The sequence below is a fragment of the Convolutriloba macropyga genome, chromosome 10 (genome assembly GCF_964194025.1).
Source record: "Convolutriloba macropyga chromosome 10, txConMacr16.3, whole genome shotgun sequence".
NCBI lineage: Eukaryota > Metazoa > Xenacoelomorpha > Acoela > Convolutidae > Convolutriloba > Convolutriloba macropyga.
The window spans coordinates 15,929,310-15,941,221 of NC_134477.1; the positions used below are offsets into that span (position 1 = coordinate 15,929,310).

An 11,912-nucleotide genomic window follows, 5' to 3' on the forward strand; every position below is an offset into this window, starting at 1 on the left:
TCCCTGAGCCCAGCTGGCTACTACCGAAGCCAACCCCTCACCGGTCGTTTGAGAGCAATTCGCCCGACATTACTCGGTTGTTTTGTAAAGCGGCTGTTCTGCTTTGCGCAAAGTTTTATGTCGTTGAAAAGGGTAACGAAAACTTTCGATTATTTTTAAAGCTCCGAAAAGTCTACGGAATTAGCAAACGATATTAACGAATTAACAGGTAACTTTTTGAAACATACGACGCTCTTTTAAGAATGTATGAAGTCAGATATAAAAACTTTTCTGTGATTGAAAGGTTGACGACATTCTAATAGCATTTGTGCAGACTTAAGCCCACGCGAATTTATTTCGTTTGCATTTGACTGAGGGATTTGAAGATTTTGAATTTTATGTTTTGAAATCAAATCAAAAATTGTAGAGAGCAAAATCAACCAACGGATCAAATACAAATTGCTCCTTGATAATCCAAAAATCAAAAACCATTACACATAAATTATCTTGGCAAGCTTTCTGCAGCTTTCAGCTTTGAACGTCAAATATATCGATAGCTCAAAATTGACCGCATAAAATCAACCCGATCATATAGTTTTGCAACAGAGGTAGAGAATAATACAATTGATTTGTAGGTAACGCCTCAAAATCCACTAATCAGCACGAAACTGACAATGTTGAACACGAACGCAAAAATTCACAGCAGTCCGATTCCGAGAGTCGACCGTCAGCAAGTGCAGACGAACGCGAGCCCAAACTAAACTTAGTTAACCATGAACTAGTTGTCCCCCCAGAAGAGGACAATGACATAACTCCGAGGGCTACGCAGGACGAAAAGGAAAGCAGTGGTAACAAAGAGATGCTCGTTAATCAGGGGAACGCCTCCAAGAGGAAACGAGGGTTGGTCAAATTTTGAAGTCTGCTCTGGAACCGATTCGGTTCCAAAACCCGCTTTATTCGTTATAAAAATTTCACCCGCACGTGCTATTTTTACACATAACAACACTCCACATATTACAGCAATCTTTAAACGGGAGGGGGGGGGGGTTTGCAGAATAGACGCCCGTTCATTTGTTTGCAATAATTTACTCTGAAAAAAAAATTCGCCAAATCTTCATCTCGAAATACTTAGGGTTTGCACAGTAGTTTTTTTTTAGAAGTTGTCCAATAATGCACCACTTCCTTCCCCAAAATCTGGATATTTATTCAAGCCAAAAATAATGTCATTATACCTTTCACTTCATTAAAATTATTTGACTTTCTTAGCTTTTGTTAAATTGCCATTTAATGGTACAAACTGTAGACTGTAGTACTTCACTTAGTGAGTCTTCACAATTTCACAATCAGATGATTTCTTTACCCACATTTGCGGTGTCTAATACTTAACATGAAACCCCTCCAAAACACGTCTATTGATCTGTTCTGTAACACAATACTCCTTTTTTGAATTAAAAAATGTATTGTGAAAAAGACAGTAAAGCGTCGCCGTCTTTTCAGATCAGGCATAAACCCAGCAGACTTACCCAAACCTCTCCATTCAAACATTACCCGAATCCGTGCAGGCCAGAACAATCAAGCGTCTCCTTCAGCCTCAAACTCAGATCTCACCATTCTCAGTCCCAACGCACAAGCATCCCACATGGCCGATTCCTCCATTTATCCGAAAGTCAGCATAGCCGAATTTATCCCTTCTTACCCTGAAGAAAAATGGCAGACCGAAAATTCCGAAGATTTTTTCTTCATTTTAGCGTCAAACGTCACTCACATAGGTAGTGATATGTGTTATGCTCCTCAAGCGAAACCAAACGATGGTTGCATGCAACTGGGCTACTGTTTACAACCCATTTCGAGAGCAAATTTACTAAAGCTGACCACAAAATTTTCCGACGGATCGCATATAAATTGCCCTGAAATGATGTTTAAGCCGGTCAAGGCTTTTGAGATTGAATTTGATCAAGTTTCCGAAGAGATGAACTTAGTTGTGGATGGAGAAAAAGTGCCTAATGCTGCTAAAATATCATGCACTGTGCTACCTAGCTTAGCCAGATTTATCTATTAAAGGGCTTTGTTATGTTTCCAAATTTGATAATTTTCATTTCTTACCAAATTTTTACAATACAAATTTTCCGTTAATTATTTGATTACAAAACCATATTTGAGCGCTGAACGCTACAGCCCAAAGCAATTAATCCAAGTTTCAGCTCCTATAATAGCGCATATTTTAATTGAAATCTTTTGAATAATTTTAAAAACTTTTGGAATAATATGTTGGTTCGTTGCTTTGTTACTTGATTATTTGAATTGTTAGCTCGTAACAACGCAATTTCTAATAAATATTAAGATGATTTGCTGCTGTTGTCACTCGACACAAAAGCAAATAATTTCTCACTCCACATATTACAGCAATCTTTAAACGGGAGGGGGGGGGGGGTTTGCAGAATAGACGCCCGTTCATTTGTTTGCAATAATTTACTCTGAAAAAAAAATTCGCCAAATCTTCATCTCGAAATACTTAGGGTTTGCACAGTAGTTTTTTTTTAGAAGTTGTCCAATAATGCACCACTTCCTTCCCCAAAATCTGGATATTTATTCAAGCCAAAAATAATGTCATTATACCTTTCACTTCATTAAAATTATTTGACTTTCTTAGCTTTTGTTAAATTGCCATTTAATGGTACAAACTGTAGACTGTAGTACTTCACTTAGTGAGTCTTCACAATTTCACAATCAGATGATTTCTTTACCCACATTTGCGGTGTCTAATACTTAACATGAAACCCCTCCAAAACACGTCTATTGATCTGTTCTGTAACACAATACTCCTTTTTTGAATTAAAAAATGTATTGTGAAAAAGACAGTAAAGCGTCGCCGTCTTTTCAGATCAGGCATAAACCCAGCAGACTTACCCAAACCTCTCCATTCAAACATTACCCGAATCCGTGCAGGCCAGAACAATCAAGCGTCTCCTTCAGCCTCAAACTCAGATCTCACCATTCTCAGTCCCAACGCACAAGCATCCCACATGGCCGATTCCTCCATTTATCCGAAAGTCAGCATAGCCGAATTTATCCCTTCTTACCCTGAAGAAAAATGGCAGACCGAAAATTCCGAAGATTTTTTCTTCATTTTAGCGTCAAACGTCACTCACATAGGTAGTGATATGTGTTATGCTCCTCAAGCGAAACCAAACGATGGTTGCATGCAACTGGGCTACTGTTTACAACCCATTTCGAGAGCAAATTTACTAAAGCTGACCACAAAATTTTCCGACGGATCGCATATAAATTGCCCTGAAATGATGTTTAAGCCGGTCAAGGCTTTTGAGATTGAATTTGATCAAGTTTCCGAAGAGATGAACTTAGTTGTGGATGGAGAAAAAGTGCCTAATGCTGCTAAAATATCATGCACTGTGCTACCTAGCTTAGCCAGATTTATCTATTAAAGGGCTTTGTTATGTTTCCAAATTTGATAATTTTCATTTCTTACCAAATTTTTACAATACAAATTTTCCGTTAATTATTTGATTACAAAACCATATTTGAGCGCTGAACGCTACAGCCCAAAGCAATTAATCCAAGTTTCAGCTCCTATAATAGCGCATATTTTAATTGAAATCTTTTGAATAATTTTAAAAACTTTTGGAATAATATGTTGGTTCGTTGCTTTGTTACTTGATTATTTGAATTGTTAGCTCGTAACAACGCAATTTCTAATAAATATTAAGATGATTTGCTGCTGTTGTCACTCGACACAAAAGCAAATAATTTCTAAATAATTTCATAAAAACAGCTCACCGTAGCAGCTACAATTAAAAGCTCTTGAATCCAGAAGTAGGAAAAAAACATAACCGACTAACGTCGGAACAATTGCTCTCGGACGTCTAATGGGAGCTCGAATCTATTGCAGCCTGTTTCACGCCAAACGCGAAAAGTAAAGGGCGTAAAAGTTGCACGAAGTCAAAATGTCAAGCAAAAATTTTCCAATAAAAAAGACTAACACCTTTATGCAACAAGAATTATAAAAACCAAGCGAAGAAAAAATTGAATTAGAAAACACTGATTTGTGAACTAGATTTGATAAACGGAACTAAATTTTGATGATCACTCATCTAAGTCGGCACCAATGAACAACGGCTACGGCGGACCCCAACCCCCATCCCCCCCAATGCCCCTAAGCCCCACTGCCTTTTACCGAAACCCGACGTTAGTCGCTCGGTTAGACTTACCACTTTGTGCTCCAATAGGTTTGCGATACACCCAATACAAAAAGAACTATTTCTTACAAATCATCGGAACCAAAAAATTTCAAAGACGGTAAAATTTTATAAAAACTTTTATACATTTAACCTGCTCTTTCTTTGGATTCAAAAAATTTATCAAAATTATAGAAGACCCTGTAATTAATAAACTGTGATTCTCAAACGAACAACTGGGATACTCTCAATGTATAGGAGAGCTAAAGAAAACAATTTTTCTAGAGATCGCGGAAAAGACGATACAAAACTGAAATATTTCCATCTTATTTTCCATGACTATCTGAATTCTTGAAAACACTATTTTTGCCAATTAGAGCATCTATACTAGAGACTATTAAATTCCATAGAAAAGGCATAGGAACAACAGTATTGTATCTATTCTAAAGTAAGAAAGAGAAAGATCAAAAGTCTTCTTAAATATTTTAATTTTTCAAGATTCTGTGGGCACGTTCCGTGGCTCAATTCAAAAAAGTCACTCAATTGAAATTTCACATAAGTGACTGAAACAGGGATACTTCCAACAAGAAAATTGGAGGACATAGCCTACTAACGTCGGGCGAATTGCTCTCAAACGACCGGCGAGCGATTTGCTTCGTCGGTAGCTAGGCACGGTTTAGTGAGGATAGCTTTAGCTTAATTGAATGGGCGTAAGTGAGCGCAGCGGGGGGGGGGGGGGGGGTGGCAACAGTGGGGGAGTCAATCTCTAAGAACCGCCCTCCGCACCATAAGTATACGTCTCCAAAACAGATTCTGTGAATCGCATACTTGAAGACTAGTGAGCTGAAAGGCTCTAAGAGAACTTAATGCCCGCTGGGCACTTCCTGTTTATCCCGTTTTTCAGGACAAAAAGTCAAATGCGTCAGACGAAAAACTGGTCAAGCAAAAAATTGCATAGAAAAAAGACCGACAGAACTAATATAATTGCTACAAACTTTGTTTGAGAGCTATTAAACATATTTTGAGGAGAAAAACGCTGTTTTAAATTCTAAATTCTGTTGATTAATCCCGATTCTTCGAGTAACTCTCAAAATTAAGCTTTCCAATGACTTCCAGTTGACTAGTAAGTAATTTCTGTAAAATAAAAACGTATAAAGTCGTTCGAACATTTTCGCTTCAGAGAAAAGACCAGAGGAGCAGAACAAAAATTTTTTAAGAAAAGGTTCTCCTTTTTCAAGTTTATTCCTGATGCTTCAAATGACTTTTCAAATACTTCAACGAATCTGAGTGCTCTTTTGAACTACAAAATGCATAGAAATTTCACTCAAACGCAAATGTGAAGTAGTTATAGGAATATTTTCGTATCAAATAGAAACACACGAGCAGCAAAAAGCTATATTTCCGAATTTTCGACCTGTCTTTTTTTAATCTGTCTTTGTTTCAATTCTTTATTTTATTGATAGTTCCTTTAAGTCACTTTCCAATTTAAGTGTTCTATTGGCCTTCAGTTTCCTAGCATTTTCAATTATAGGAAAATGAATTAACTCATTTTCCTATATTGACATTTGCTCTAAATTTTCCTAAAAAAATTGCTCGCCACCTTGTGAATTAATTTTTAGGGGCTGAATTTGAGATTAAAATACAGAGATGGTTCTTCAAGGAACAAGAGAAACATTGCACTACACAATCACTTCAGAATGAAAAGTTTCCTTTTTAAATTTTCTTGCCTCCAGAGATTAATTTTTATTATTGCATTGTGAAACCGGTCTCATACTGATTTCAGTATTCTGATTAAACGGAAATTAAATCGGTGTCGTTTATAGATTTTCACTTCAAATAAAAAAAAATCAGGTACAGCTCTATTAAGAGAAATAAACTGAACTACTCCAGTTTAATAGTCAAAACCATGTGGTCTAGCTAATTCAGTGTACCATTTGACATGAACGGAGTTGAATTTCACATTAGGAATTTCATTTTCAGTCATTTATGAAAAACACGAGGAAAAATTTCATCTTCAATTGCGCCCCGTTCTCGATTGGTTTTGGATTGAAATTCGAAACCTACTTTCTCCCATCGATTGCAAATTCATCGAATAATTAAATTACAGAACATCCGATCGTGAGCTAAAGGACATACAAAAGAGTCTGTATTTCAATACGAAAAACATACCCAGCAGATTGCCGGAAAATAGCCGCCGTTGATTCCCATAACCAAGATTGGGATTGAAAGATGAGAAAAAACTAAAGAAAAGATGATTTTTGTAGAAACAATTTTGAAGTGCGAATTATTGTGATGTCATTTTGGAGCTGAACGTACTCCTGTTTCGTAATGAGAGTGTCTAGTATCAATACCAAAAAGCAATAGAGATGGTAACTCAAAACAAAGTTCTAGTAACGGGCATCAAATTGTGCTTCATGGGTTTATCCCGTTTCTATTTCTGATTTCGTTTCTTGACACTGACTCTTCATTTTGAATTGCTTTGCTGAGCAACTTCTCTCTAAAAGCACTTTTAGCAGAATCAGAAAAGAAGGAACCTAGCCTAGAGAAGCCAAAAAGATTTCACGCAAAATGTTGAACAAGCTGTGAACTAAGGTAAAGCAAAAAATTTTAAATCGACGAAGTAAAAAAAACATAGCAGCACAAATCCTGACGAACGCGAATTTTTGTTCAAACACCGTTTTCTCACTCTACTTTAAATTTAGAGCGAAAAAATTTCACGCGCAAAACTACTCGCTTTTTCGCTCCACTTCCTGTTTCAGCGTGACCAATATCACAACTACAATTTGACTTCAAAAATCATGAAAATGTGTGAACAGATCTTTAAAACAGCGCCCCAATACAATTCAAATTCTTTGAATTGTAAAAATAGGAGCGCTATAATAGCCTGCTGAGAAGCTGGGGCGGCTTTTAATTTTAAAAACATCAACTCCATACATTGTTTTTTAGTTGTCACCAAAAAATTAAAAAGATTTCTTTCCTTCATTTGAACTTAAATCAAGATGTAATAAATTTAAAACTGTTTCAATACATGACACGAATTGAAAATAACTCGAAAATTTTTGCTTTAAGACTAAAACTGACAACCTTCAACTCTATTCATTGATTATTTTTTTTTATTTGGGAACAATATAAGAAAAAAACTTTTAAAGTGGATCTTGATTCAGACAGATTGGTAAAAAATGGAAAAACGAAATATTTAATGGAAATTATCAACGCCATAATAAACACAGACAGTAAATTTAAAAACAAATCGTTAAGATCAGTTTACTCGGTAGAAATAGCAAACCAATTCGTGACTGGACATGACCGTAATGATTAGATAAAAAACTTAAGATAAAATGCAGTCACTTATTTGTTTGCTATTTCTATCGTGTAAACTGATCTTAGCTATTTATTTTTGCCATTTACTATCTATGTTTATTAAAGTTAAACTTGTTGGCGACCGAACTTCAAGTTTATGTGAAGAACTATTTTATTTACTGACATTATTGACAATTCCTGTGGTTTTATATCTGCTAAAATTATTTCAAAATGAGGTTTCACAAAGTTTATCCAAAAATGCTTCAATTTGAGCTTCAAAAAACTGATAGTAGAACGAGTTTTTTCCTCTCAGAACCAAGAAATTTTTTTGGACAAACTTGGGACGTACGGTGAAAAAATCTACGCTACGCAGAGACTCGCACGAGGCGTCTTGTTCAATTCGATTTGCAGGCGGTTAGAAATACAGCTACAAGCAAAAACTGCTGCATATGCTTCCCAAACAACAGAATACACAAAAAGGTCATTCGGACCAGAAGAGCCGAACTCTGTAATTGACCTAAGTTGTCTGAAGCTGAAACGCCTGCCTCGCATACAAATGATAAAAGAACTGGCACTCCATAAATATGTCAATCTTTTGGAAAGCGTAACTTTCAGGCAATCTTCATCCTGTTTAATTTTTTTAGTTGACAAAATCCAACGCTAAAAAAGCATTTAAACTGGTAAACTGCCCGGTTTTGAGAAGCTCTTCCAGTATCATTCTAAGCGATTTCCAATTGTTTCAAATAGATTTTTAATAGCTGTATGCTCCAGAAAAACTGAATGCAGTACTTACGGAGTATAGAAATCAGTATACAAATTTACGTTTTCGTTTACACTAATTTGGTCACCAAATGACTGCTCAATTTTATCATGCCTGGCAAGTATTTTCATCATTTCAAGCTAGTAGCTTCATTGAAATCCAGGCAGATTGACGGAAAATAGCCTCCATTGATTCTCATAACCCCAATTGGGAATGAAAGAACAAAAAAAGACTGTTGTACAAAAACATTTTTAAAGTTTGAACTATTTTGATTTTTTTTGCAGTTAGACATACTTCTGTGTCACTATGAGAAAAAGGGCCTAGTATCAATACCAATACGCAATAGAGATTGTAGCAAAGACTTATAAGACCAAAGTTAAAGTAGCACTCATCTAAAATTGGGCTTCATGGGTTTATCCCGTTTCTACTATTTTGTTCTTCGATACTGACAATGTTAATTGTAGAATTCTCTGCTAAGCAACTGCTTTTCAAAAGCACTTTGAGCAGAATGAACTAAGGTAAAGCGAAACAAATTTTTGTTCGATGAAGTTGGATATCCTGACACTTAATTCAAAGAATTTTCATTGACTACACAAAAAACTAGACCTAGAAATAACAAAAAAATTGATTCGAAAAAGCATTTAAAAAGAAAAACTAAAATTCGACAAAAAAGTGAAAATTACGCACATGCACAAAAAAAACCACAAAAGAGAAAGCGAATTTTTTTCAACGCTTTCTCTCACACGTTTCTGACTCTAATACAAAATTAGAGTAAGAAATGTCACGCCGCTAAACCTCTCGCTTTTCGTTCCTTTCCCCGTTTCAGCGTGACTAAAATTATCGCTTCAATGTATTTCAAAAATCATGAGAATGTGTAACAGATCTAAAGAAAACGCCCCAATCGATATTAGTTATTATTGATATCATATTTCAATTTTTGGTATTGTCGTGTGTCAAATCTTTGACTGATCTAGGAGATACATGCAGATCCAGTGAAAAAGATCTTGGTTGTTAAAATCTTCAGAAGCAAAACTGCAAAGCTAAAAATGACACATTATCCTTCCTGTAAACCAAAATTTGCATTGGAAAAATACACTCAAAGCACCAAGTTTAAGCCACACAAATTTTTCATTGGCCCCTATTAGAAGAAGAAATCAGAAACAGACAAAAAAAATCGCAAAATCGACAAATAATAGAAAAAATTACATGAAATACACAAATGTGAAAACTACTAATTCAAATACCTCAAAATCAGCCATGAACAAAATAACATTTCACAAGACCTCTATGAATTGGAAACAACGTCAATTGAAAACCCATTTAACGCATTCAACTTTGAAAAAAGAAAAACTGCAGTATTAGGGGCTAAAAACTTCTAAAAATGACAACCTTTTCACCTTGAAATAGACTTTCCAAGAAACTTTCGACTATGTACTTTTATTCCTAAATAAAAACAATGGCATTGAAAAAGCACCTCAAAAATAGGCATGCTATTTGTTCGTTGTACTTGCCAGACAAAAAAAACGGTACGCACCGAGCAGACGAAAAAGGCAGAAACAAACTCAAAAACTTTTACAATATTTGCTATAAGTTGAAACGTCCCTTATCTACTGGTCTCGATTTTTAATCATGCCCAATAACGTCTTTGTTTCATCAATGAATGCCATAAATTAAACGATTAAAACACAGAATTGTTTCATTGAATTTAATAAAGACTGGTCCATCATAAAAATACAAGAATCGCTACATGCACGTCTAAGACATATCAAAACCTCAAAAGTAGCTGAAAATCGCATCTATAAGCTTAATATAATAAGAACATGAATCAAAATCGTTCCCAAATATACAAACAGTTGCCAATATCTGAGAGAAAACCCATTAAGCCAGAAAAATTAAATTTAAACAAAAAAAGAACTTGGAAAAAGCCGCAAGTTATCAAAAGTAATTCGCTCACTTCGAGAAAATTCATTTCTACCTACTTCTTTTGTTGTCTCAAAAATGCGAGTACAACAAAAAACAATCTCTCTTCTTCGTGCTATCCATTTTCTCCCAGAAATTTCAACTAAGCACTTGTTTTCACGCGTTTTATTTCCTATTTAAATCTACTCCAAGAAAATTATCGATTAAAAAGACGCTCCAACAACATCTCTTCGAGGTAAAAAAAATAAATTATCTCCGGAAGAACTCCGGAAACAACTCGAAAAGCCATCTCTGCTTAAAAAAATCCTTCAGAAACTGATACTAAATCCACTCAAGAGATTTTGAAAAAAAATATTTAAAGTCAATTGGTAAAAAAAATTAGCTTTTAAAAACAATTTGAAGTATAAAAAGAGAAAATCGATAATTTTTTATATTATAAAGCCAGAGGAAAATTCCTTTAAGGAAATAAGCGTATTGAAGTGATAGCAAAAGACAATAGTCAAGTAATAATAGGCTAATAAACTAAGATTATAGAAAAAGCGAAAACTTTCAAAAGTTAAAAATTTTGAGATTTCCTGTCATGTATCAAACAAAAAATGTTGTATGCCAACAAAATTGAAACAACGTGGCATCTAAAAACTCCTTTAATGTTAAGTGTCCTTTCAAACCACACTTAAGGCAGTAAAACAAAACAAAAGACGAAAAAACTCTAAAATTCCTAAAATAAATGCCTAAAATTCTAAAAAATGAGAAAAATAGCCAAACAAACGACAAATTAGCATAAACCTCATATTAAATACCAGAAATCTTCGTACCACTATCAAAAACGCCTAAAATTTATAATCATAATCAAACCTCTTAGCTAAAAAAAACTTTAAAAGCTGCACGTGAAAAATGTTCCCTGTTTAAAGCAAATTTTTCACACGTCGATTTCAAGCTTTCTCGAAAACAGCAGTATGATTAAAACTACGCTCTTTCTCTCCACTCTTGAATTTTGCCCAGCACTCAAAGGGCCTCAAATTTTTTCACGTGTTTCATTTCCTGCTTTAAAAATCACTCTCATAAAATTGATATAAAAATCTTCTCCAATACTCCTCTTTGAGTCATGATAGGAGTCAAAATAGGAGCGCATGAAATTAGGTTCGATAAAATTTGCTTCCCAACAAAATTGTTCCCCGAGATACTCGAACTCTCGACCCTCGCGTTATTAGCACGATGCTCTAACCGACTGAGCTATGGAACCTGTATCCTCTCGCAACAACTCAAAACAGGTATTGAGTCGCAACAACTCAGAATTGAGTCGTAAAAATAGGACCGCAATAATATGAAGATGACGACTGCGATGATGACGCAGGTATTTAAAATAAATGTCAGATATCGAAACAAAATGACGGTATCTTTGAGAGCAATCAAAGCTCAGAGCATTCAAGGAAAGTCACGATAAACCGGAACAATATTATGATCCTCTTTAGCCCTCTAATAGCAATGACGGCTTTTCTGACATTCTCAAAACAGTTCATTTTTATGGGGAAATTCAATTTTTGGGTCTAATTGAGCCGTCAGTTTGTTGCGATAAAATGCTATTTTCAATTAGCATAAATCTCGACAAAACTGGTCCCAGAGAGGCTCGAACTCTCGACCCTCGCGTTATTAGCACGATGCTCTAACCGACTGAGCTATGGAACCTGTTTCCTGCTCAACAACTCAAGATTGATAGTGTTAACTTTATTCATGGTCAAAGGTTAATTCTTAATGCCAAA

General features: G+C 35.2%; 3 protein-coding genes and 1 non-coding gene across 7 annotated transcripts in view; 1 reads left to right on the forward strand and 3 right to left on the reverse strand.

Annotated features, from left to right (window-relative positions):
* The window catches only part of LOC142348737 (uncharacterized), a 46,391-nt gene extending 44,279 nt beyond the window's left edge, over window positions 1-2,112 (forward strand). For both annotated transcript variants that reach the window (XM_075400209.1, XM_075400210.1), the window contains exons 13-14: window positions 615-879; window positions 1,477-2,112. In XM_075400209.1, the coding sequence (XP_075256324.1) occupies window positions 615-879; window positions 1,477-2,038 (827 nt within the window). In that variant the 3' untranslated portion in view covers window positions 2,039-2,112. The remainder of the gene's footprint in view (window positions 1-614; window positions 880-1,476) is intronic.
* LOC142348751 (target of EGR1 protein 1-like) overlaps window positions 1-11,912 on the reverse strand; it is a 588,447-nt gene that overhangs the window by 344,515 nt on the left and 232,020 nt on the right. The window lies entirely within an intron of this gene.
* Window positions 1-11,912, reverse strand: part of LOC142348750 (UDP-glucose 6-dehydrogenase-like) — a 338,711-nt gene that overhangs the window by 94,784 nt on the left and 232,015 nt on the right. The window lies entirely within an intron of this gene.
* Window positions 11,765-11,838, reverse strand: Trnai-aau (transfer RNA isoleucine (anticodon AAU)). Its single transcript has one exon. It is a non-coding gene; the product is annotated as a tRNA-Ile (tRNA).